The 27,384-nt window shown below is 46.1% G+C and overlaps 2 protein-coding genes across 14 annotated transcripts in view; both read left to right on the forward strand.

Annotated features, from left to right (window-relative positions):
* Window positions 1-21,150, forward strand: part of LOC126067463 (uncharacterized) — a 38,103-nt gene extending 16,953 nt beyond the window's left edge. For 10 of the 13 annotated variants that reach the window (XM_049869374.1, XM_049869380.1, XM_049869375.1 and 7 more), the window contains one exon: window positions 1-21,150. This exon is cut by the window's left edge. In XM_049869374.1, coding sequence (XP_049725331.1) covers window positions 13,957-15,558 — 1,602 coding nt within the window. In that variant the 5' untranslated portion in view covers window positions 1-13,956 and the 3' untranslated portion in view covers window positions 15,559-21,150. The other 3 variants (XM_049869383.1, XM_049869384.1, XM_049869385.1) reach the window with 3 other exon arrangements.
* PYGB (glycogen phosphorylase B) overlaps window positions 1-27,384 on the forward strand; it is a 114,612-nt gene that overhangs the window by 17,253 nt on the left and 69,975 nt on the right. The window lies entirely within an intron of this gene.

Here is a 27,384-nt window from a genome sequence, read left to right on the forward strand (position 1 = left end):
ACCCCAAATTCTCGTATGACCAGACTTAATGGTCTGACTGAGACTGGAAGGACCTCGGTGCTCATGGCCCCCAGACCTGCTCTCGGCCCAGGACAGGAACCATTCCCGAAGCCAACTCTTCAGACATGGATTGGACTGGACAATGGGTTGGAGAGGGATGCTGGTGAGGAGTGAGCTTCTTGGATCAGGTGGACACTTGAGACTATGTTGGCGTCTCCTCCCTGGACCGGGGGATGAGAGGGTGGAGGGGTTAGAAGCTGGTGAAATGGACACGAAAGAAGAGAGTGGAGAGAGAGAGCAGGCTGCCTCATTAGGAGGAGAGTAATTGGGAGTATGTAGCAAGGTATATATGGGTTTTTGTGTGAGAGACTGACTTGATTTGTAAACTTTCACTTAAAGCACAATAAAAAGTATTAAAAAATAAAGTATTAAAAAAGGGGGGAAAAAAGCAGATGAAGATTAGGCACCGTAGGGAATCTCGAGATAACAGTATGGTTAAGTGTCCGCAAACTCCCAACCATGGACGTTGTGTTTTTTTTACTGGAAATAGGAGTGTTCCATGGGCCAGTACAAACAAGTACAGGGAATAATGAGTTCTTTGGTCAGGACATCTTGAATTCTGGGGGCCAATCCATCTCTGGCCTCCCATTTTAATAAGTACTCAGGGACCTTGGGTCAAAGTTCAGACGCATCAGCCTGAACTTCAGTAGGTTCTGTTGATGGAACCCAACCACTGTCCATGGATGAGTTCGCCCATAAACTCTCTGGTACATAGAAGGATGATCTCAAGTGCCATACCTCCTTGGAATTTAGAAACCTGTAAAGGAAAGATAGGTGCCAGAAGGTGGCATAAGACCTCCTCAGAGTCTGTTTAAAAAGATCACGTAGGTCTAAGATAATATCTCCTTGATCAGAAAATTTGATCTGACAATTCCATTTTGATAAAAAGTCTTTTCCTAATAAATTGACAGGAGTTTGTGAACTCAATAAAAAGGAATGCATACCGTCAATCAGTTCCAAAGAAGCAGCTACTGATTGCGAAAGGGTTAGTTTGTTCTTGATTTGAAACCCCCACAACCTTAAAGGTGTTTTACTCCGGGGTAGAGTCTTTTGCAAACCTGTGGGGTTATTGGTAGACAGAGTGGCCCTGTGTCAATTAAAAATTACACAGTTTCCCATTATTTTGAAGAGTTATTTTCTGCTCCGAATTTAGAGCCACTACTAAGATTCCCTGAGCCCCTTTATTCAGGCTTGGGTGGGGCTAATGGCAAAACACCAAGTTTGTTTTTTAATTTAAGACAATCCTTCTTAAAATATCCAGGGTTATTACAATAATAACAAATCCTAGATCAGCTGGACTGGGCATTAAGTTCTGGCAGGATTTTAAATTCTTGGCTAAATTTCTCAGGATCTTTGCACTGGTTAGGGAATTCTTTAACAGTAGTGCTTACAGACTGGGGGCAAAGATAGTCTCAGGCTATCCTCCAGTTTTGGGGTATTTCACCTTAAAGGGCATCTCAACTATGGGCTCAGCTCCACTCAGATTTGGCCCCTTTCTTCTTGACCCCCTCTTTAGGGTGGTAATGATAAGGAAGTTCTGATAAGGCATTGCCAGAAGGGAGAAGTAGAGAGGAGTATAAAGGAGTAGTTACCAGAGAATGAGGTGAAACAGGGTTAGCAGGAGGAGAAATTTCAGCCAATAAGGAACCAGACACAAAACTTCAGCTTTGCAATTCCTTAATAAGATTTTCTTACCTTGTTATAGCATCTTGCAGTGAGGCAGATCTATGGCCTCCCACTGGTTATGATTAACGTCCAGTGCCTAAGAGCTTGGCTGCTAAGGAAAATGTTGGCAGTTAGAATCCACCAGCTGTTCCATGGAAGCCCTGTGAGGGCAGTTCTGCTGTGTTCTGTAGGATCACTATGAGTCAGAATCTACTTGATGGCAATGGGTTTGGTTTTTTAGTTTTTATCCTCTAATTTACTGCACAGGAAATTTAATTTAGTGAGCTCAAAACTACCCCAACATGGCCATCGATCATCAAAATTTTCCTTGGTAGGTGTACATCACCATTCAAGGTACTGAACCGTATTGGGAGAGTGGTTCCTGACGATATAGAAAACAAGGATTTCAGAAGGGAATCTGTTATGGTCCTTAGAGGCGACATTCCCTGCCTTACCAGGCACCAGCGCGTGCCAACAAGGTCTGCTGAGCCAAAATGCACCAGAAAAAGGTTTGAGTGGAGAGTTATACTCTTTGTCCACTAGATGGCGGACTTGTCATGCTCCAAACTTCTACCTAAAATGTCTAAACCAGGAACAGAAACCAGAAACAAAAGACCAAAAAAAAAAGCTCAAGAGGTACACTGAAACTTTAGTACTTCAGGGTTTGATAAAAACCTGTCAGGGGCTGTGCCCTGGGATCTTACAGCTTGTGAGACTCAAAAATGCCTCAGTAAACAACTTTTTTTTAAAACAACAGTTCAAACTGCAGATTCGCAAACAGAAAGCAAAAGAAAGATGAACGTGAGCACCGTACTTGTAACACTCAAACCGCACCTGAAACACAAACCTCCAACAAGCTTCCTTGGACTAGAAGGTAAAGGTGGAAACAGACCTCTAACAAGCTTGTTTAGCCATGAATGAAAAAAAAAGTAGAGAAAAGCTTTAATGAATCCCAATAGAGAATAGAGCCGCACCAAGATGCATGGGGCTCGAGTCTTAAAGAGCCGTGCCAAAATGCTCAGGGCTTGTTTTTCAGGAGCACTTACTTCTGGACAGTTCCCAAAGAGTCCACAAAAGCAGGAGGGAACAAAGGGGCCCTTTGTTGGTGCCTGACTTTGCCAGGGGAAAATGACTCTGGAATCCTGCTGTTTATGCCAAACGTTGTATAGAATGGGTTCTTTCCAACTCTGTTGAAGTAAAATCAAAGAGATTTATTGAAGACAAATTTTCATTCAGCTGGGAGGTAGCAAAACCTCAGGGTCTGAAGCTGATGAATCTCAGGGTGGGGGGTGGTGAGTCAGGTAGTTGTGCTGAAAGGGGAAATAAAAAATTACAACATTCTTTGGTTTACAGTAATGAAGATGAGTAAAAGGCGGGACAAAGAGAGGAGTAATTTTTAACAACTGGTTACATTAATACAGCCCGAATACACTGATTAGCTCAAAGACACAATTGCAAGACACATAAGGTCGCAGAAAGGGTTTCATGACAGTTACGAAGTAATGACATGATGATATTCTCAGGGATGAGTTGTTAAAAATTACCTTGCCCAGAGTGCTAGATCTCTGGAGGAGATCGGGAGCAAAAGGGTTTCCATGAGGGATTCACTGTCTTTACCCTGATCACAGTGAAACTCATTTCATTAATAATAATAAGGTTGGTTCCTAGGCAACTGAGAATCTAGGTGAAAGGTTACACTGAGTTCTTGGCGTTAGCACAGCCATTTTCCAAATAGGTCTGATGCCACTTTTTGATTTTATGTCCGTAATCAAGATGTTTCATAGATTCTCTGAAAGGATGACAAGGTTGGGAGTGAAGTTCTGGGATGGATCTGGGAACTTCACTGTAAACTCAGAAACTAAAAAGAATTGGACAGTGTCCAGACATGGACCAGTAACTTGAAACTTGCCTGCAGATGAGAGGGTGCCAAGAGTGCAAAGAAAGTAGAGCGACTGCAGTGTGGCGGCCAAGGAGTTTTATTAAGGAGACTTACATATGAGCTGGTGGTCCCCTGCTGCCTCAGGACCGAAGATCTCCACACTGCGCAGTGGGAGGCCAGACGTTCTGTAGTGGTGGTGGACAGTAGTGGCCACAAGCCAGGGACTTACGTAACAGCTGCTCAGCAAATGGCAGTGGACTCGTGGACCACATGAAAGCATTCGTGTTCGGCCTGGCAAAGCCCGTTTCCCCCTCAGACAGCGAGGGAGAGTTGTACATGCGTCCAAACTCCTTTAGTCCTAGCCTTGTCATTCAATCTTTGTGACGTGGGCCTGGGTGGATTCTTAACCATTCTTGGCCTGAGTCTTTTCAACTTTAAAATGAGGGGAGTGGAGCTGGGTAATCCATTTCTTCTGAGGCCCCTCACCATTCTAAAATATTAATGTTTTGTATTTGCTTGTAAAGTATTTCCGTTTTATATTGACATCCCATCTCCATCCTAAAAGAACTTAAGGACCCTTAAGCAAGATGTGACACAAGAGGTTAAAATTAATAGAGGGTCTCAGGGAGAAAGCTGGGGCAAGAAAGTAAAAGGTAGGAAAACTGATTAAATTCAGGGACAAGGTCAGGACACACAAAATGCAGACTGTAAGTTCTGGCAACCAAGCCATGAGTTGGCTCCAACTCCTGGTGACCCCGTGTGTGTCAGGGTAGAACTGTGCCCCATAGAACTCCCGGTGACCCCGTGTGTGTCAGGGTAGAACTGTGCCCCATAGAACTCCCGGTGACCCCGTGTGTGTCAGGGCAGAACTGTGCCCCATAGAACTCCCGGTGACCCCGTGTGTGTCAGGGTAGAACTGTGCCCCATAGAACTCCCGGTGACCCCGTGTGTGTCAGGGCAGAACTGTGCCCCATAGAACTCCCGGTGACCCCGTGTGTGTCAGGGCAGAACTGTGCCCCATAGAACTCCCGGTGACCCCGTGTGTGTCAGGGCAGAACTGTGCCCCATAGAACTCCCGGTGACCCCGTGTGTGTCAGGGCAGAACTGTGCCCCATAGAACTCCCGGTGACCCCGTGTGTGTCAGGGCAGAACTGTGCCCCATAGAACTCCCGGTGACCCCGTGTGTGTCAGGGCAGAACTGTGCCCCATAGAACTCCCGGTGACCCCGTGTGTGTCAGGGTAGAACTGTGCCCCATAGAACTCCCGGTGACCCCGTGTGAGTCAGGGTAGAACTGTGCCCCATAGAACTCCCAGTGACCCCGTGTGTGTCAGGGCAGAACTGTGCCCCATAGAACTCCCGGTGACCCCGTGTGAGTCAGGGTAGGACTGTGCCCCATAGAACTCCTGGTGACCCCATGTGTGTCAGGGTAGGACTGTGCCCCATAGAACTCCTGGTGACTAGAACTCCTGGTGACCCCGTGTGTGTCAGGGTAGGACTGTGCCCCATAGAACTCCTGGTGACCCCGTGTGTGTCAGGGTAGGACTGCGCCCCATAGAACTCCTGGTGACCCCGTGTGTGTCAGGGTAGGACTGTGCCCCATAGAACTCCTGGTGACCCCGTGTGTGTCAGGGTAGGACTGTGCCCCATAGAACTCCTGGTGACTAGAACTCCTGGTGACCCCGTGTGTGTCAGGGTAGGACTGCGCCCCATAGAACTCCTGGTGACCCCGTGTGTGTCAGGGTAGGACTGCGCCCCATAGAACTCCTGGTGACCCCGTGTGTGTCAGGGTAGGACTGTGCCCCACAGGGTTTTCAGTGGCTGCGACTTCTTGGAGTTAGATCTCCAGACCTGTCTTCCGAGGTGCCTCTGAGTGGACTCGAACCTCCAAACTTTGGGTTAGCAGTCAAGCATCTCACTCTTTGTACTACCAAGGGCCTCCCTGGCAAGCACAGCAAATGGCAAATCATGGCAAGTTACGGGAGTCGTGGGATCTCCACGATAAACTTCTGGAGGTGGTGGGTGCGGGATTTTCATGGCACCATTTGTCGATAGCTGTTGGACAGTGTAGGGACAGCTGTCCTGACCTGCAGGAAGTGGAAGCCCGTATAGTGTGGTTTTTCCCCATAAGTTTGTGGCGTAACCTCTGTGGTAAATGAAGTAATAGCAGCTCTGCCAAGGGGCCAACACTGCTGTCAAATATTTCTGGTAAGATAATAGGAATGAACAGGATTAAACTGATGGTTTGCTGGGCCCAGGAGTTGAAGATTATCTAAAGCGGTGGTTTGCAACCTTGGCTGTCTGTGACCCCCACTCCCAAGAGTTTGTTTTAATCAGTCTGTAGTGGGGTGGCTTTTGGGATTTTTAATGCCCCCCAGTTCTGATATGCCCACTAGTCTGTGTGAGTTGCCCTTCTATCCTGTGACAGGCTTCCCAGACAGCAGAACACTCAGAGTTACTCTCTCTGCTTAATATTGATGATGGAAACCCTGGGGGGGTAGTGGCTAAGTGCTACAGCTGCTAACCAAAGGGTCAGCGGTTCGAATCTGCCAGGCGCTTCTTGGAAAATCTCTGGGGCAGTTCGACTCTGTCGTGTAGGGTCGCTGTGATTCAGAATCGACTCGATGGCAGTGGGTATGGGTTATATTGATGATGGGCACATGTTTTGTGTGGAAGGTTTTAGAAGGTGGAGTAAGCCTCGCCAGGTTGTGTTCCATGATCTTCAGTAGAACACAACTCTGGCCTCTGCTCTAACGTGCACTGTGGGTGGGCGAAGACCCTTTGTATCTTTATGCAGTGGTGTAACTGGCCTCACTTCTGCATTCCAGCTGTTTGAAAATGATTTTTAAAGTGTATTTTACATAATTTCAGACTTTAAAAAGTTGCAAGAATAAGTAGCAAAAGACAAAATAAATAAACGGGACTTTATAAAAATATAAAACTTTTGTTTATCAAAAGATTTTACAAAAAGACAAGCTACCACCTGGGAGAATATCTTCAGAAACCATATATCCAATAAGAATCTCGTAATCTCTCTCTCTATATATTTATGGAAACTCTGGTGGCATAGTGATTAAGTGCTACAGCTGCTAACCAAAGGGTCGGCAGTTCGAATCCACCAGGTGCTCCTTGGAAACTCTATGGGGCAGTTCTACTCTGTCCTATAGGGTCGCTAGGAGTCGGAATGGACTCAACGGCACTGGGTTTGGTTTTTGGGTTTATATATATTTATATTTATATGTGAGCCTTGGTGGTGCAGTGGTTAAGAGCTCAGCTGCTAACCAAAAGGTCAGCAGTTTGAATCTACCAGCTGCTCCTTAGAAACCCAATGGGTCGATTCTACTCTGTCCTGTAGGGTTGCTATGAGTCACAATCAACTCAGAAGCAACTGACTTGGTTTGTTTTTTATATATGTACACATATATATATATTTATGTATAACTTTGACAACTTAACAACATAAAAGGAAAATAACCCAATCAAAAAATGGGCAAAGGACTTGAATAGACGTTTCACCAGAGGACATTCAAATGGTATGAAATGGTAGGAGTACTAATAGTATTGTTAGAACCTGTGTAACTTCAGGGGAATAATGACCAGGATCAGGCCAAAACTGACTCATGAGTTGGAGGTCAGAGATACCTGCATTCTCCAATCTTTTTACCAATCCTGACACCAGCCGTCCTCCCCGTAGCACTCTGCGTCTCTTCTGTGTTTGATGGTGAGTTACAGTGGCCACACAGAACTCACAGATGTGGTGCAATGGATCGCTTTTGTGTAGCCTTACTAGCCATGGTCTTGTAACCCCCCACCCAAATGATTGGGCAAGACTTTGTGATAGGGTAGATGTGGCTCACCAAAGGGATTGGTCAGTTTTGCCATCCCACTGGGCTGGAGGTGAGCCATCCCAGACGAGGGGGAGAGAGAGGATTCCACCACCACCAAAGAAGAATAGCCAGGAGCCAGCATGTCCTTTGGACCCGGGATCCCTGTACCGAGAAGCTCTGGGAAGCAGGAAACCAAGAGAGTGCGTGAGCTGTAACCTCGAAGACAGTGAGAAGTGGTGGCAGGAGAGACCCGGCAGCAGGAGATGGCACGGTGGACTTCGCTGCCTATGGAGAGAGAAAGCTGAGTGCCTTTGAGCAGAGGCCTAGGGCCGGGGAGAGGCGTGCCTGCGAGCGTAGCTGGGAAGAATCTGTCCTGATGGAAGAGCTGTATTCTGAGTGTTACTGAGCTGGTTTGTAACTGTTACTTCCCTAGTAAACCCATAATCGTGAATATTGTCTGTGAGTTGAGTGTGGCCACTGCGATAAACTATCGGACTCAGCAGAGAAGTAGAGAGTGCCGTGGGAGGGACGATTGGTGTCAGAAATTGGTAAAGATGGTAGAGAGAGGAAGGCTGCCTGATCTCCGTCTCCTAAGAACTGGCCTTGGGCTGTTGATCTTGATTCTCCTTTCCCCTCGTGAAGCTAGAGGTCAAACACTGCCCCCATGTTGTTTTTAGAACAGACCATACTTACAGTTAAGTGGTTTATTAAGGAGGTGACAGGGTACAACTTGGGGTCAGGAGCAACAGGCTACAACCCAGTGTCAGGACCAGGAAGCACATAGGCAAAGTCCCCCTTCTTCAGTGTAGGACAGCTCTCTCAGCTCCTCTTGGCCATGCAGGCCTCCTCTTCAGCCCTAAGGACAGACCTCCTCTCTGCCCCTTGAGGAAGGCCCCCCCTTGGCCCCCTCAGGACAGGCTCCTCTTGCCTCCATGAGCTATCCCTGACTCTGTCACAGGGCTCCTTCCAGGCCTGTCTTCACTGGCTCTGCCTGTGGGCCCTTCTTGGGCTTGCCTCTGTCTTCACTGTTACAACCCTTGACCCGTACTACAGCTCTTTTAGGTGGTTATTTGCCTCCTTTTCTTCTCTCTGCTTCTTTCCTGCTGCTTCTTTTCCTGCTTCTGTCTCTTCCTGCTTCTGAAACCTCAGTTGGGTTGGCTGCTTATGTCTGCAACTCCTTGTCAATTTCAAGGCATGATACCTCCCAGTGAGGGTCCACAAACTGACCGATCTCTTCTTGGTAGGCCAACGATACTTCATTTGCATGGTCTATAGTTACCTCATTTGTATAGTCCATTGACCAATCCCTGACAGATGCATAGCAATCACAGGACAGGCTGCAGCCCAGGACCGGACAAAAAGTGTCAAAACCAAGTTGTTTACACCTTACCCAAGAATGCCAGTCAACCTGGACAAAGGTAACCCTCTGGGGTAGAAAACTAGGGCAAAGGTAAGTCCTCAGGGCAAAGAGCCAAGGCAAAAAGCCTCATAAAGGAACTTATTTCACCACAGATAGCCACCAAACACATGAAAAAATGCTTAATGTCATTAGTTATCAGACTGATGTAAATCAAAACCCTAATGAGATACCGTTTCCCCCGGTGGCACAGTGATTAAGAACTACAGCTGCTAACTAAGATGTTGGTAGTTCGAATCCACTAGCCGCTCCTTGGAAACCCTATGGGCAGTTCTGCTGCGTCCTAAAGGGTCACTGAGTCAGAATCAATTCAATAGCAATGGGTTTTATGGAATGAGGCTCTTAGGTTTCAGAGAAGAGAAATTTAGAAAGATTATTGGTTAACAGAAAAATTTGGTTAACAGCAGCTTCAGCTGGACCTTCTGAAGTAGGAATCAACATAATTTCAGTTTTAACTGATTGGTTTTTCTCAGCATTGAAACATGGTTTAAAATGAAAGCCGTTCAAAAATGCTGACTGGTCCCACACTTGTTTTAAGTATGGTTTGACGTAATCCAGATTACTTGGTGTGATTGATTAGGGTCTGGCTTATCTGTCAGTGATGAGCAGACTCCTGTTATTGTCTGGCCTGGATCAGGGCGAGTAGACATTTTGCAGAGCTTAGCAGCACAGAAGGCAGAGGACAGGGATGTTTAAAGATGTCGTGTCATGGGATGCAAAATACAGTTGTTTCCTGCAGAGCTGAATGGCCTCTAACAAAAAAAAAAACCCAAAAACCAAACCCATTGTTGTTGAGTAGGTTCCAACTCATAGTGACCCTACAGAGCAGAGTAGAACTGCCCCATATGGTTCCTAAGAAGTAGCTGTTACCGCAAATCGCAGATTCGAGCCGCCTGCCACAAAGCCAATACTGAGACAGGAGGAGGTAAGCAGCAAGAGGGCTTTATTGAATACTGGTATTCAAGAGACAGAGGGGGTTAAATTTCTCCTAAATTCTGTTTAATTCTAAAGAGTTAGCGGGAGGGTTTTATAGGGGGAAGGTCACAGTTACCCAATGTTTTTAAGCACGTAGCCCACAGATGGTCTTATACATCACAAAACAGCTATAAAAAACACTTTATTAAACTAAAGATATGTATGTCAGACATCTGGACTCTAATCAGTATGTTTGTAACAAGCTGAAAAAACTAAGAATCTCCCAGCTAGTGGAACTGTTTTGCCAAGTCCACTCTGGCTGAGATAGGGAGCAAGAAAGTTGTAGATTAAAAATGTGAGGCATCTTTTCTAGCCGCTGTCTTAGAGGCTGAAGGCCATTTCTCAAGAGAACAAGGAAGAGAAGAGAGACTGAGGCCACAGGAGCTGAGAGGGCTCCGCACCCCTTTGGAAGAGACCGGTGCAGCTGGTGTCATAAAAAAATGTTTAGAGATTACTTAGAGCATCCTTATGGCGTTAGTTACGTCACGCTCTCAATCACCCATTGTGAATAGGAGAAAACAAGTCGTAAGGTATTAGGGTGTTTGTTAAGAGTGGAGCAGGCTGCTCAGCCATACCTTGAACGGAACCTGCGCGATTTTCTAAAGAGTAGAGATTAATCACAGCTTATACAGCTGTACTAAAACAAACTAGAAAACATAGTCCCTCTACTTTAATATTAAAACACTAGAGAAAATGTATTTTCTCTACTTCATGGCTGGTGGATTTGAACTGCCAACCTTTTGGTTAGCAGCGTGAGCTTTTAACCACTGTGCCACCAGGGTCTCTGAGATCCCTGTAAGTTCTAGAATTCCATAATTTTTTTATATTTTACATTTTCAAAATTGACTTTAAGCAGACAGACCTGTGCCGTGTCGTGCGCCATCTGGTCAGTTCCGACTCGTAGGACAGAGCAGAGCCGCCACCACACAGGGTTTCCAGGCTGTAAGTCTCGGGAAGCAGACTGCCACGTCTTTCCCCTGAGGGCTGAACCGCCAGCCATTCAGTTAGCAGCCAACTGCTTAGCCGCTGCACCACCGGGGCTCCTGAATACCTGTGTTCTAGTCCTAGCTAAAAACCAGGTTCCATGAGGCAACTCAGACTTACAGGAAAACCGCTACTTGTGGCTGATTTTCCTAAGTAGGTTGACAGGCCTTTCTTCCAAAGTACCTCTGACTCAAACCTCCAACCTTTTGGAGCAGCTGAGCATGTTAACTGCCTAGGTGCTGGTATTTAAACGGGAAAAGGGAATCGTTTTGACTCATGTTGAGGAAATATCTGGCAATTACTCATGGGAAGCCAAGTTTTCCTGGCACTTAATTCTGAAACACAGTATTCGTGTTTGACGTTATAGGTTGGAAGCATAAGCAATGTGGCAGATAATCTCTGTCCTTACAGCGAATCTAGTAGTGGTTTTCCAGAGCTGTTCTTGGAGAGCCCCTCCGAGCACACCCTCTGTCGCAGTGGGTCTGTGAAGTACAGATGCAGCCCCAGCTCTCTGGCAGACTGGGGAACCACTGGCCCTCTGACATTCCTCCCTCACTGGGTGGTGTCTGAAGGCTGCACACATGAGCAGATGGTAAAGGTGGTCTTCTGCAGAAGCAGAGACTGTCCTGTGAGTTTGGAGAGGCTGCGTAAACCCACTTGAGACTGGCAGTGCAATGCTATGCTCATTGGTCTTCGTGCTGGGTGGATGTGCCGTGGTGAGGGCAGCTCCGTCCTGTTGGTCTTCATGCTGGGTGGATGTGCCGTGGTGAGGGCAGCTCCGTCCTGTTGGTCTTAGTGCTGGGTGGATGTGCCGTGGTGAGGGCAGCTCCGTCCTGTTGGTCTTAGTGCTGGGTGGATGTGCCATGGTGAGGGCAGCTCCGTCCTGTTGGTCTTAGTGCTGGGTGGATGTGCCGTGGTGAGGGCAGCTCCGTCCTGTTGGTCTTAGTGCTGGGTGGATGTGCCGTGGTGAGGGCAGCTCCGTCCTGTTGGTCTTAGTGCTGGGTGGATGTGCCGTGGTGAGGGCAGCTCCGTCCTGTTGGTCTTAGTGCTGGGTGGATGTGCCGTGGTGAGGGCAGCTCCGTCCTGTTGGTCTTAGTGCTGCGTGGATGTGCCGTGGTGAGGGCAGCTCCGTCCTGTTGGTCTTAGTGCTGGGTGGATGTGCCGTGGTGAGGACAGCTCCGTCCTGTTGGTCTTAGTGCTGGGTGGATGTGCCGTGGTGAGGGCAGCTCCGTCCTGTTGGTCTTAGTGCTGGGTGGATGTGCCGTGGTGAGGGCAGCTCCGTCCTGTTGGTCTTAGTGCCGGGTGAATGTGCCGTGGTGAGGGCAGCTCCGTCCTGCTGGTCTTAGTGCCGCGTGAATGTGCCGTGGTGAGGGCAGCTCCGTCCTGTTGGTCTTAGTGCTGCGTGAATGTGCTGTGGTGAGGGCAGCTCTGTCCTGTTCTCTTATACCACAAGGTAGCGGCCAGGCCGTTACCAGGATGTGGTGTCCTAGGCGGGATTGAAAGGGACAAAAGCAATGTTGCTGCATTTTCCTAGGTACAGGAAACAGACCTCTGCCTAGAACTTTGTGTAGAGTCAGGTTTTTTTCTGGTGTGGGAGCATCTTCCAACAGATTAGTCCTCTGTGTAAGGACCAGTGGTGTTGAGCAGCCAGGCCAGGGGGGTCTCTTAGTATGGTCGGCCCTCCATATCCATGGGTTCCACATCTACGGATTCAACCAACCTCAGATCAGAAATATTTGGGGGTAGTGGGAGTTCCAAAAAGCAAAGCTTGAATTTGCCATGTGCCCAGCACTACCTGAATCCACACAAATGAAATGATAGCATCCCCTGCTGTAGCCTTCCGCCACCCCACAGATCCCTCAGTCTCTCTCCAGCACTTGCTGTTTGAGCGTTGTTTGCCTCGAGTGTGGTTTGTTCGCTTCTTCTGTGATGTGCACCCTTTGTTTCTGTGAAAAAATGGCTCCTACAAAGCCACCAGAAGTGGTCAGAGAAATCCCTTGAAGGCTAGGAGGGACCATGAAGTGCTCTCTCTCCACGATCTTTTGAACAGTGGCGTGTAGCTTGCCGAAGTGGGTTGTAAGGTTGGAAAGAACTAATTAAGCATTTGCACGGAGGTGTCTGTGCTGCCCCTACAAGGGCAAAAATGGTCTCTGGTTCGTGATGAAGTGCTTGCAAAGACTGAGAAAGCATCAAGTGTTAAGTGTAAACATTGACAACTATTTACATAGCATTTGCATTGTATTAAGTATTACAAGTAACCTTAGTCATCTAGAGATGATTTAAAGTATGTGGGAGGGGAGGATGATCGTAGGTTATAAGACCAAATACTACAGCACTTTACATAAGGGAGTTTGATGTCCTCGGGAGTCCTGGAACCAACCCCCAGTGGATACTGAGGGACAACTGTATATTTAGAGGTCCTGTCCTCCGTGGGAAACCCTGGTGGCGTAGTGGTTAAGTGCTATGACTGCTAATCTAAAGGTCAGCAGTTCGAATCCACCAGGAGCCCCTTGGAAACTCCATGGGGCAATTCTACTCTGTCCAAAAGGGTCACTCTGAGTCAGAATCGACTCGACAGCAACGAGCTTGGTTTTTTCAGTTTGGTTCCCCAGTGGGAGCCCTGGTGGTGCAGTCGTTAGGAACTACAGCGGCTAACTAAAAGGTGGACAGTTTGAATCCACCAGCTGCTCCTTGGAAACCCTATGGGGCAGTTCTACTCTGTCCTATAGGGTTACTATGAGTCCAAATCGACTCACTGGCAATGGGTTTTTTTAATTTTTTTTTGCTCCTCTGATGATTATTGAACTTACCAGGTCAGTAACAGGTCAGTTACAGGAAGTTAATGGTGGTGGTTTGGGGCAGGGTGGGGCTCCACAAATGACATAGGCAGCTGACTGGGTGCTAAGAGGTGTTCCCCTGGGGTCAGCGGGGTCCGATTGCTGGCATTCTGTTAAGGCTGATCTGTACAGTTCCAGAAGTCTGTGTATCTCCTTGGCCAGCTGCTCGAGTGAGCCATCTTCAGTGTGAGGTTTTACTCTGAACCATCTTTAGGAAACGGGGAATAACAAAGTCAACACATTTGAGGAAACTACGAAAACTCTTAAGAAGTGCTGATGACTGAGTTGTGCTCACAGTGGTGCCTAGCGAGCTCATGACTGAGCTGTGCTCACAGTGGTGCCTAGCTGAGCTCATGACTGAGCTGTGCTCACAGTGGTGCCTAGCTGAGCCCGTGACTGAGCTGTGCTCGCAGTGGTGCCTAGCTGAGCCCGTGACTGAGCTGTGCTCGCAGTGGTGCCTAGCTGAGCCCGTGACTGAGCTGTGCTCGCAGTGGTGCCTAGCTGAGCCCGTGACTGAGCTGTGCTCGCAGTGGTGCCTAGCGGAGCCCGTGACTGAGCTGTGCTCACAGTGGTGCCTAGCGGAGCCCGTGACTGAGCTGTGCTCGCAGTGGTGCCTAGCTGAGCCCGTGACTGAGCTGTGCTCGCAGTGGTGCCTAGCTGAGCCCGTGACTGAGCTGTGCTCGCAGTGGTGCCTAGCTGAGCCCGTGACTGAGCTGTGCTCGCAGTGGTGCCTAGCTGAGCCCGTGACTGAGGTGTGCTCACAGTGGTGCCTAGCGGAGCCCGTGACTGAGCTGTGCTCACAGTGGTGCCTAGCGGAGCCCGTGACTGAGCTGTGCTCACAGTGGTGCCTAGCGGAGCCCGTGACTGAGCTGTGCTCACAGTGGTGCCTAGCGGAGCCCGTGACTGAGCTGTGCTCACAGTGGTGCCTAGCTGAGCCCGTGACTGAGCTGTGCTCGCAGTGGTGCCTAGCTGAGCCCGTGACTGAGCTGTGCTCGCAGTGGTGCCTAGCTGAGCCCGTGACTGAGCTGTGCTCGCAGTGGTGCCTAGCGGAGCCCGTGACTGAGCTGTGCTCGCAGTGGTGCCTAGCGGAGCCCGTGACTGAGCTGTGCTCGCAGTGGTGCCTAGCTGAGCCCGTGACTGAGCTGTGCTCGCAGTGGTGCCTAGCTGAGCCCGTGACTGAGCTGTGCTCGCAGTGGTGCCTAGCTGAGCCCGTGACTGAGCTGTGCTCACAGTGGTGCCTAGCGGAGCCCGTGACTGAGCTGTGCTCACAGTGGTGCCTAGCGGAGCCCGTGACTGAGCTGTGCTCACAGTGGTGCCTAGCGGAGCCCGTGACTGAGCTGTGCTCACAGTGGTGCCTAGCGGAGCCCGTGACTGAGCTGTGCTCACAGTGGTGCCTAGCTGAGCCCGTGACTGAGCTGTGCTCGCAGTGGTGCCTAGCTGAGCCCGTGACTGAGCTGTGCTCGCAGTGGTGCCTAGCTGAGCCCGTGACTGAGCTGTGCTCGCAGTGGTGCCTAGCGGAGCCCGTGACTGAGCTGTGCTCGCAGTGGTGCCTAGCTGAGCCCGTGACTGAGCTGTGCTCACAGTGGTGCCTAGCGGAGCCCGTGACTGAGCTGTGCTCACAGTGGTGCCTAGCGGAGCCCGTGACTGAGCTGTGCTCACAGTGGTGCCTAGCTGAGCTCGTGACTGAGCTGTGCTCACAGTGGTGCCTAGCGGAGCCCGTGACTGAGCTGTGCTCACAGTGGTGCCTAGCGGAGCCCGTGACTGAGCTGTGCTCACAGTGGTGCCTAGCTGAGCCCGTGACTGAGCTGTGCTCACAGTGGTGCCTAGCGGAGCCCGTGACTGAGCTGTGCTCACAGTGGTGCCTAGCGGAGCCCGTGACTGAGCTGTGCTCACAGTGGTGCCTAGCGAGCTCATGACTGAGCTGTGCTCACAGTGGTGCCTAGCGAGCTCATGACTGAGCTGTGCTCACAGTGGTGCCTAGCGGAGCTCGTGACTGAGCTGTGCTCACAGTGGTGCCTACTGGGAGCTGACACTCGACAGCCTTTTCTGAAGGGGCCGAGTTGGGGAGGCCCCAGTGCCATGGCTGCTTCTGCCTTGCCTAGTGCTGCACTGGGCTCCTCTCTGACGCCTCCTCACTGGCTTCTCTCTGTGCTTTCGTCCATGTTGGGCAGGACAAGAGCTGTGAATTAAAGTAGACTGATAGGTGGGTGGACAGCTAGCTGCTGTCAAGTTGACTCTGACTCATAGCAACCCCACGTACAACAGAATGGAACACTGCCTGGTCCTGCATCGTCCTCACTGTCGCTGGTGTGTTCAGGTCCCGCTGCCATCAGGTTGATTCCAACTCACAGCAGCCCTGTAGGAGAGGGTAGAACTGCCCTAGAGAGTTTCCAAGGAGTGCCTGGTGGATTCGAACTGTAGACCTTTTGGTTAGTAGCCGAGCTCTTGCGGCCATTGTGCCTGTCCATCTCGCTGAAGGCCTCCCTTGCCTCAGTGGCTGTCTAATTAACCAGACGTCATGTCCTCTTCCAGCAGTTGGTTCCTCCTGATGACACATTGAAGGAGCCCGGGTGGCACAGTGGTTAAGCCCACAGCTGTTAACCAAAAGGCTGGCAGTGGCAACCTCCACGGGAGAAGATGTAGCAGCCTGCTTCTGTGCAGATTTACAGCCTTGGCAATCCTATGGGGCAGCTCTACTGTGTCCTACAGGGTTGCTATGACTTGGAATCTACTTGACGGCAGTGGTTTTTTTAATGGACGATGCATCCAAGGCAGGTGAGTCAGACAGTGTTCTGTTGTGATCCGTAGGGTTTCGGTTGGCTGATTTTGGAAGCAGGCTGCCGCGCCTTTATTCCTAGTCTGTCTTAGTCTGCAGGCACTGCTGAAGCCTCTCCACCATGTGTGACTCCTGGTATTTGAGCTACCCCTGGCATGGCTTCCAGCGTCATAGCAACACTCAAGCCACCACAGTACCACAAACTGACAGCTGGGTGGTGGGTGAATCAGTGCAGGCATCTCAGATGCTGCCCAAGCTTCTCCTGCAGGCCTTATTTGCACCCTTGTGCAGTAGTGGATGTGTGGAGTTTCTGTGGCCATGCCGTCTGTAATAGTAGCGGACTGGACACACCCAGGCAGCTGTCCCTTGTGGGCTGTGGGGTAAGGAGGTGCTCTGCGTCCTGAAAAGAATGGGGGATTGCTGCACTGACACAGAGCCACTGAGAAGTGGAAACAGCAAGGCGCTCTTAGTAACAAAGAAGGGGGTAATATACATTCAGATGTGCTTGTATATCCTTGAAGAAACTTAGGAAGGTCACACCAGAAACCACACTCACGGGGGGGAGGGGAGGATGGGGCCAGGGTGAGTCTTTTACTGTCCTGTAAAACGGGTTGCATCTAGTCATTCTGGCTCATAACCCCGTAGGGTTTCCAAGACTGTAATCCTTATGGAAGCAGCCTGCTACATCTTTGTCCCATGGAGTGACTGGTGGGTTCTAACTGCTGACCTTTCAGTTAGCAGCCAAGCTCTTAACCACCGTGCCGCCAGGGCTCACTTTCAGGATCTCTAGCTCCCACCGTTGCTGTAGCCTTAGTTCTCTGATTAAGTGGATTCAGATGCAGAAGTCCTTTGGCCTTGGGCTCTCAGTTACCTCTTGTTTGGCTGGAGTTCACTTTCTATTGGTTTCCTCATGAAAGCCCATGAATGTTAATTCCTGAGTTCCTCCTGCACTAAAATAGCTGCTGCCTTCACATTTGCCTTCTGCTTCGGCCGAGTGCAAAATATCGGGCTTCTGTTTCTTCTTTGGGGGGACTTTTAGGCATTGTTCCATTTTTTCTGTCTTGGCAAGCTTTAGAGAAGACTCAGCACCGCATCACTCCCCCCCCGCCCTTACGTTGTTCCAGTCAGCTCTCCCATGTCACTGCAGTGACTCTTAGGATTTAAGGAATTGTTAGACAATCAGGGCAGTTTGCCTGAATGTTTTTTGTTATTAAAGAATAAGTTTTAGGATGTAATGTTGGTATTGAGGTTATATTTTTAAAAGTCCTTATCTTGTAGACATAAAGATACAGGCATACCTCATTTTTATCGCACTTTACAGATACTTCATTTTTTACAAATTGAAGGTTTGTGGCAACCCTGAGTCGAGCAAGTCTTTCAGCATCGTTTTTCCAACAGCGTGTGCTCACTTCGTGCTCTGTGTCACTTTTGGTAATTCTCACAGTATTCCAAAATTTTCATCATTATTGTATCTGTTATGATGGTCTGTGATCAGTGATCTTTGATATTACTATTGTAATTGTTTTGGGGCTCACAAACTATGCCCATATAGGACACCAAGTTTAATTGATAAATGTTGTGTGGGTTCTGACTGCTTTACTGGCTGGCCATTCCCTTGTCTCTCTCTCTTCCTCTCCTCTGGCCTCCCTATTCCCTGAGACACAACAATATTGAAATTAGGCCAATTAATAACCCTTCAGTGACCTCTAAGTGTTCAAGTGAAAGAAGAGTCAAAGTCTCTCACTTTAAGTCAAAAACTGGAAATGATTGAGCTTAGTGAGGAAGGCATGTTGAAAGCTGAAGTAGGCCAAAAGCTAGGCCTCTTGGCGCCAGTTAGCCGCGTTGTAAATGCAAAGGAAAAGCTCTTGAAGGAAATTAAAAGTGCTACTCCAGTGAACACTCTAATGATAAAGTGAAACAGCCCTTTGCTGATATGGGGAAAGTTTTAATGGTCTGGATAGAACATCAAAGCAGACAAAACATGTCCTTAAGCCAAAGCCTAATCCAGAGCAAGACCCTAATACTCTTCAATTCTGTGAAGGCTGAGGGGTGAGGAGGCTGCAGAAGAAAAGTTTGAAGCCAGCAGTGGTTGGTTCATGAGGTTTAAGGAGAGAAGTCATCTCTGTAACATGAAAGTGCAGGGTGGGGCAGGAAGTGTTGATGTAGAAACTGCCCCAAGTTCTCCGAGATCTAGCTGAGGTAACCGATGACGGCGGCTGTGCTGAAAAACAGATCATCAGCGTAAATGAAACAATCTCATATTGGAAGAAGATGCCGCCTAGGACTTTCGTACCTGGAGAGATGTCAGTGCCTGTCTTCAAAGCTTCAAAGGACAGGCTGACCCTCTTATTAGGGCTCATGCAGCTGGTAACTCTAAGTTGAAGCCAACGGTCATTTACCATTCCCAAAATCCTAGAGTCCTTAAGAATTGTGCTAAATCTGCCAAACCTACTCTGCCCGTGCTCTGTAAATGGAACAACAAAGCCTGGATGACAGCACATCTGTTTACAACATGGTTTAATGAATATTTTAAGCCCGCTCTTGAGACCTACTGCTCAGAATAAAAGATTCCTTTCAAAATATTACTGCTTGTTGACGATACATTTGATCACCCAGGATCTGATGGAAATGTATAAGGAGATTAATGTTGTTTTCATGCATGCTAACACAAAATCCATTCTGCAGCCCATAGATCAAGGACTAATTTTTTTTAATTAATTTTTATTGTGCTTTAAGTGAAAGTTTACAAATCAAGTCAGTCTCATACAAAAATTTACATACACTTTCCTATATACTCCTAATTGTTCTCCCCCTAATCAGATAGCTTAGTCCTTCCCTCCACTCCCCTCGTGTCCATTCGGGCAGCTTCTGGCCCCCTCTGCCCTCTCGTGTCCCTTCCAGACAGGAGATGCCAACATAGTCTCATGTGTCTACTTGATCCAAGAAGCTCATTCTTCACCACTATCATTTTCCATCCCATATTCCAGTCCACTCCATGTCTGAAGAGTTGGCTTTAGGAATGGTTCCTGTATCGGGCCAACAGAAGGTCTGGGAACCATGGCCTCTGGGGTCCTTCTAGTCCCAGTCGGACCATTAAGTCTGGTCTTTTTATGAGAATTTGGGGTCTGCAATCCACTGCTCTCCTGCTCCCTCAGGGGTTCTCTGTTGTGTTCCCTGTCAGGGCAGTCATATGTTGTGGCCGGGCACCATCTAGTTCTTCTGGTCTCAGGCTGATGTAGTCTCTGGTTTATGTGGCGCTTTCTGTCTCTTAGGCTCATAATTACCTTGTGTCTTTGGTGTTCTTCATTCTTCCCTGCTCCAGGTGGGTTGAGAACCATTGATGCATCTTAGATGGCCACTTGCTAGCATTTAAGACCCAGATACCACTCTCCAAAGTGGGATGCAGAATGTTTTCTTAATAGATTTTATTATGCCAATTGACTTAGATGTCCCCTGAAACCATAGTCCCCAAACCCCCGCCCCTGCTATGCTGGCCTTCAAAGCATTTGGTTTATTCAGGAAATTTCTTTCCTTTTGGTTTAGTCCAGTTGTGTTGACCTCACCTGCATTGTGTGTTGCCTTTCCCTTCACTTAAAGTAGTTCTTGGAAACCCTGGTGGCATAGTGGTTAAGTGCTACGTCTGCTAACCAAAGGGTCGGCAGTTTGAATCCACCAGGCACTCCTTGGAAACTCTATGGCGCAGTTCTACCCTGTCCTATAGGGTCGCTATGAGTCGGAATCGACTCAGTGGCACTGTGGGTTTGATTTGGTTTTGGTTTAAAGTAGTTCTTATCTACTGTGTATTTAGTGAAAACCCCTCTCCCTCCCCACTCATGTAACCATCAAAGAATATTTTCTTCTCTGTTTAGCTATTTCTCAGTTCTTTTTTTTATAATATTTATTGTGCTTTAAGTGAAAGTTTACAAATCAAGTCAGTCTCTCACACAAAAACTTATATACACCTTGCTACACACTCCAAATTACTCTCCACCTAATGAGATAGCCGGCTCTCTCCCTCCACTCTGTCTTTTCGTGTCCATTTCGCCAGCTTCTAACCCTCTCTAACCTCTCATCTCCCCTCCAGGCAGGAGATGCCAACATAGTCTCAAGCGTCCACCTGATCCAAGAAGCTCACTCCTCACCAGCATCCCTCTCCAACCCACTGTCCAGTCCAATCCATGTCTGAAGAATTGGCTTCGGTAACGGTTCCTGTCCTGGGCCAACAGAAGGTCTGGGGGCCATGACCACCGAGGTCCTTCTAGTCCCAGTCAGACCATTAAGTCTGGTCTTTTTATGAGAATTTGGGGTCTGCATCCCACTGCTCTCCTGCTCCCTCTGGGGTTCTCTGTTGTTTTCCCTGTCAGGGCAGTCATCAGTTGTAGCTGGGCACCATCTAGTTCTTCTGGTCTCAGGCTGATGTAATCTCTGGTTCATGTGGCCCTTTCTGTCTCTTGGGCTCATAACTGCCTTGTGTCCTTGGTGTTCTTCATTCTCCTTTGCTCCACGTGGGTTGAGACCAATTGATGCATCTTAGATGGCTCCTTGCTAGTGTTTAAGACCCCAGACGCCACTCTTCAAAGTGGGATGCAGAATGTTTTCTTAATAGATTTTATTATGCCAATTGACTTAGATGTCCCCTGAAACCATGGTCCCCAGACCCCTGCCCCCGCTACACTGGGCTTCGAAGCATTCAGTTTATTTAGGAAGCTTCTTTGCTTTTGGTTTAGTCCAGTTGTGCTGACCTCCCCTGTATTGTGTGTTGTCTTTCCCTTCACCTAAAGTAGTTCTTATCTACTGTCTAATTAGTGAATACCCCCTCCCACCCTCACTCCCTTCCCCCTCTCATAACCACAAAAGAATGTTTTCTTCTCAGTTTAAAGTATTTCTCAAGTTCTTATAATAGTGGTCTTATACAATATTTGTCCTTTTGCAACTGACTAATTTCACTCAGCATAATGCCTTCTAGATTTCTCCATGTTATGAAATGTTTCATGGATTCATCATTGTTCTTCATCAATGTGTAGTATTCCACTGTGTGATTATACTGTTATTTATCCATTTATCCGTTGATGGGCACCTTGGTTGCTTCCAACTTTTTGCTATTGTAAACAGTGCTGCAGTGAACATGGGTGTGCATATATCTGTTCCTGTAAAGGCTCTTATTTCTCTAGGATAAATTCCAAGGAATGGGGTTGCTGGATCATATGGTAGTTCTATTTCTAGCTTTTTAAGGAAGCGCCAAATCGATTTCCAAAGTGGTTCTACCATTTTACGTTCCCACCAGCAGTGTGTAAGTGTTCCAGTCTCTCCACAACCTCTCCAACATTCATTATTATGGTTTTTGGATTAATTCCAGCCTTGTTGGAGTGAGATGGAATCTCATTGTAGTTTTGATTTGCATTTCTCTAATGGCTAATGATCGTGAGCATTTCCTCATATGTTAGCAGCCTGAATGTCTTCTTTAGTGAAGTGCCTGTTCATATCCTTTGCCCATTTTTTCATTGGGTTATTTGTCTTTTTGTAGTTGAGTTTTTGCAGAATCATGTAGATTTTAGAGATCAGGCCTGATCGGAAATATCATAGCTAAAAACTTTTTCCCAGTCTGTAGGGTAGTCTTTTTACTCTTTTGGTGAAGTCTTTGGATGAGCATAGGTGTTTGATTTTTAGGAGCTCCCAGTTATCTGGTTTCTTTTCTGCATTTTTAGAAATGTTTTTATACTGTTTATGCCATGTGTTAGGGCTCCTAATGTTGTCCCTATTTTTTCTTCCACGATCTTTATCGTTTTAGATTTTATATGTAGGTCTTTGATCCATTCTGAGTTAGTTTTTGTGCATGGAGTGAGGTATGGGTCTTGTTCCATTTATTTTGCAGATGGATATCCAGTTCTGCCAGCACCATTTATTAAAAAGACTGTCTTTTCTCCAATTACCTGACTTGGGGCATTTGTCAAATATCAGCTGGTCATATGTGGATAGATTTATGTCTGGATTCTCAATTCTGTTCCATTGGTCTTTGTATTTGTTATTGCACCACTGCCAGGCTGTTTTGACTACTGTGGGAGTATAATAGTGTCTAAAATCAGGTAGAGGGTGGCCTCCCACTTTCTTCTTTTTCAGTAATGCTTTACTTATCTGGGGTCTCTTCCCCTTCCAAATGCAGTTGCTGATTTGTTTCTCCGTCTCATTAAAAAAGTCATTGGAATTTGGGTCAGAATTGCATTGTATCTATACATGGTTTTTGGTAGAATAGACATTTTTACAATGTTAAGTCTTCCTATCCGTGAGCAAGGTATGGTTTTCTACTTATGTAGGTCTCTTTTGGTTTCCTGAAGTAGTGCATCTTGTAGTTTTCTTTGTATAGGTCTTTCACGTCTCTGGTAAGATTTATTCCCAAGTATTTTATCTCCTTGGGGGCTACTGAAAATGGCATTGATTTGGTGATTTCATCTTCGATGTTCTTTCTGTTGGTGTAGAGGAATCCAACTGATTTTTGTGTGTTTATCTTATATCCTGATATTCTGCTGATCTCTTTTATTAATTTCAGTAGTTTTTTTTGAGGATTCTTCAGGGTTTTCTGTGTATAAGATCATGTCATCTGCAAATAGAGATACTTTTACTTCTTCCTTACCAATCTGGTTGCCGTTTATTTCTTTATCTAGCCTAATTGCTCAGGCTAGGACCTCCAGCACAATGTTGAATAAGACTGGTGATAAAGGTCATCCTTGTCTGGTTCCCGATTTCGAGGGGAATGCTTTCAGACTCTCTCCATTTAGGATGATGTTAGCTGTTGGCTTTGTATAAATGCCCTTTATTATGTTGGGAAATTTTCCTTCTATTCCTATTTTGCCGAGAGTTTTTATCATGAATGTGTGTTGAACTTTGTCAAATGCCTTTTCTGCATCGATTGATAAAATCCTGTGGTTCTTGTCTTTTGTTTTATTTATATGGTTTACATTAATTGTTTTTCTAATGTTGAACCATCCCTGCATACCTGGTATGAGTCCCACTTGTTCATGGTGAATTATTTTTTTGATATGTCGTTGAATTCCTTTGGCTAGAATTTTGTTGAGGATTTTTGCATCTAAGCTCATAAGGGATATAGGTCTGTAATTTTCTTTTTTGGTGGTGCCTTTTTTACCTTGTTTTGGTATCAGGGATATGCTGGCTTCATAGAATGAATTTGGGAGTATTCCGTCCTTTTCTATACTCTGAAATACTTTTAGTTTTGGTGGTGTTACCTCTTCTCTGAAAGTCTGGTAGAACTCTGCAGTGAAGCCGTCAGGGCCAGGGCTTTTTTTTGTTGGGAGTTTTTTAATTACCTTTTCAATCTCTTCTTTCATTATGGGTCTATTTAGTTTATCTACCTCTGTTTGTGTTAGTTTAGGTAGGTAGTGTGTTTCTTGGAATTCATCCATTTCTTCTAGGTTTTCCAATTTGTTAGGGTACAATTTTTAATAGTAATCTCATATAACTTTTTTTAAATTTCATTTGGGTGTGTTGTAATATTGCCCATCTCATTTCTTATTTGGGTTTTTTGCTTCCTTTCCTGTTTGTTTTTTGTCAGTTTGACTAGTGGTTTATCAATTTTGTTAATTTTTTCAAAGAACCAGCTTTTGGTCTTGTTAACTGTTTCAGTTGTCTTTCTGTTTCATTGAACTCTGCTCTAATTTTTATTATTTGTTTTCTTCTGGTGCCTGAGGGTTTCTTTTGTTGCCCTCTTTCTATTTGTTCAAGCTGTAGGGATAATTCTTTGATTCTGGCCCTTCCTTCTTTTTGTATGTGTGCATCTGTTGATATAAATTGACCTCTGAGCGTTGCTTTTACTGTGTCCCAAAGGTTCTGATAGGAAGGATTTTCATTCTTAATGGATCCTATGAATTACATTATTCCATCCTTAATGTCTTCTATAACCCAGTTGTTTTGGGGCAGGGTATTGTTCAGTTTCCTAGTGTTTGATTTCTTTTCCCTGCTTTTTCTGTTATTGATTTTTACTTTAATGGACTCATGGTCAGAGAAGATGCTTTGTAGTATTTCCATGTTTTGGATTCTGCTAAGGCTTGCTTTAATGACCTAATATGTGGACTATTCTAGAGAATGTTCCATGTGCACTAGAGAAGAAAGTATACTTGGCTGCTGTTGGGTGGAGGGTTCTGTATATGTCTATTAGTTCAAGTTGGTTGATTGTGGCATTTAGATCCTGCATGTCTTTATTGAGCTTCTTTCTGGATGTCCTGTCCTTCACCGAAAGTCGTGTGTTGAAGTCTCCTACAATTATTGTGGAGCTGTCTGTCTCACTTTTCAATGCTGTTAGCATTTGTTTTATGTATCTTGCAGCCCTGTCATTGGATGCATAAATATTTAATACGGTTATATCCTTGTGGCATATTGTCCCTTTAATCATTATATAGTGTCCTTCTTTATCCTTTATTGTGGGTTTAACTTTAAAGTCTATTTTGCCAGAAATTAATATTGCCACTCCTGCTCCTTTTTGATTGCTGTTTGCTTGATATATATTTTTCCATCCTTTGAGTTTTAGTTTGTTTGTGTCTCTAAGTCTAAGGTGTGTCTCTTGTAGGCAGCATATAGATGGATTGTGTTTTTTTATCCATTTTGCCACTCTCTGTCTCTTTATCAGTACATTTAGTCCTTTAACATTCAGCATAATTATGGATAGGTATGAGTTTAGCACTGTCATTTTGATGTCTTTTTTTGTGTGTTGTTGAACGGTTTCTATTTCCCACTAATTTTTTGTGTTGTGTAGCTTATCTTTATATATCATCTTTTCCTCTTATTTGTTGTTGTTGATTTTGTTTCTGCTGAGTCTGTATTTTTTTCTTGTATTTTATTTTGATGTGTTAGATAGTTAATCTCCTTTGTGGCTACCTTAATATTTACCCCTATTTTTCTAAGGTTAAGCCTAAGTTTTATTTTTGCATATCGTCTTGTCTTCCTCTCCTTTTGAGAGACCTATGACTACATTTCTTAGTCCCCCTTTATTATTTTAATGTTGTCATCTTTTACATAATGACATCGCGGTTTCTCTGTTTTGAGCGTTTTTTCATCTTTATTTATTTTTGTGATTTCTCTGTCTAGGTTAACATCTGATTGCTCTGTCCAGTGTTCTAGTCTTGGGCTGATAACTGATATTACTGATTTTCTAACCAAAAATATTAGTATTTCTTGTAGTTTTGGTTTTGTTTTTACGAATTCCCTAAACTCCTGTTTTCTGGAAATGTCCTAATTTCACCTTCATATTTGAGAGACAGTTTTGGTGGATATATGATTCCTGGCTGGACATTTTTTTTCCTTCAATGCTTTATATAAGTCATCCCATTGCTTTCTTACCTGCTTGGTTTCTGCTGAGTAGCCTGAGCTTATTCTTACTGGCTGTCCTTTGTAGGTGACTTTTTGTTTATTCCTACCTGCTCTTAAAATTCTCTGCTTATCTTTGGTTTTGGCAAGTTTGATTACGTCTTGGTGACTTTGTTTTAAAATCTACCTTATGTGGAGTTCGATGAGCATCTTGGATTGATATCTTCTTATCTTTCACAATGTCAGGGAAATTGTCTGCCAACAAATCTTCAACAGTTCTGTGTGTATTTTCTGTTATCCCTCCCTGTTCTGGTACTCCAATCATTTGTATGTTATTTCTCTTGATAGAGTCCCACATGATTCTTAAGGTTCCTTTATTTTTTTTAATTCTTTTATCTGATTTTTCTTCAAATATATTAGTGCCAAGTGATTTATCTTCAAGGTCATCAGTTCTTCCTTCCACTTGCTCAGTTCTGCTCCTCTGACTTTCTATTGAGTTGTCTAATTCTGTAATTTTATTGGTAATCTGAATTTGTGATTGTTGTCTCTCTATGGATTCTTGCAGCTTATTAAGTTTTTCATTATGTTCTTGAATAACTTTTTTAATGTCTTCAACTGTTTTACCTGCGTATTGACTGGTTCTGCATGTTGCCTGATCTTCTTCCTGATGTCATGAAGGGTTCTGTACATTAATCTTTGGAATTCTGTATCCGGTAAATCCAAGAATCACTTTCATCCAGAAGATCCTTTGATTCTCTGTGTTGAGAGCTTGTTGAAGGGATCATGGTCTGTTACATGGTTTGATATTGACTGTTGTCTCCGAGCCATGTATAAATTATTGTATTAGTTTATTTTATGTTTGCTTACTGTATCCTCGTTTCTTGCTTTTTGTTGTTTTGATATCCCCAGATGGGTTGCTTGAGTGAGCTAGCTTGATTATTTTTGCCTTTGGAGCTCTGTCATCCTGTCACTAGGTGGCTAGAGCTGTTATCAGGTGTATGAGCTTATGAGTGCATTCACTTTCTTTGTGTGGATTCAGCTCAGGTGTCCAGGTAGCCGGTCATCAAATGTGTTGTACAGGCTCTGTCCTACAGTCTTAGAAGGCCAGGGGTGTTTGGTGTAGGTACGCTCTGAACAGAGCACGGGGCTGAGAACCGTCCCCGGAGTGTCTCTGAGGAAAGCGCGTCCCTGTTACCTAGAGCGTACAGGTGGGTGAGTTCTGCAGGGTGGACTATGGGCACCCAGTGGTTTTGGTTGTAAGGACTGGGAGGTACCAGTTATCCTTGGACTTTTGTCATGGGTGGCTGGGTGACCTGAGTGGAGCCACCAGTCCTTAGGCACCTGCTGTGGGTAGGTGAGGGCCCTGTTTAATAGGCAAAGCAGTGTCAAATAGCAAACACCGACCTCTCCACCACAGAGCTTAAACAGTTGCAGTCTGCCAGCAAGGGCCTGTTCTGAAATAGGCCCACACAGGTCTATGCAGGGGATAAAGTTATTCAGAGTCCACGGACTGTTTATGCCTGGGTAGGAGCTGCTTCTGTCCTGAGCTTCCTGGTTAGTGGAGCCGGCAAATTATCTTCTCCCTCCGATATGAGTTTATTCCTTCTCCAAGTCCGGGAGCATGGCTCAGCATGCTCCAATGGGCCTATCTCAG

Source organism: Elephas maximus, chromosome 25, assembly GCF_024166365.1.
Source record: "Elephas maximus indicus isolate mEleMax1 chromosome 25, mEleMax1 primary haplotype, whole genome shotgun sequence".
In the NCBI taxonomy this organism is placed as follows: domain Eukaryota; kingdom Metazoa; phylum Chordata; class Mammalia; order Proboscidea; family Elephantidae; genus Elephas; species Elephas maximus.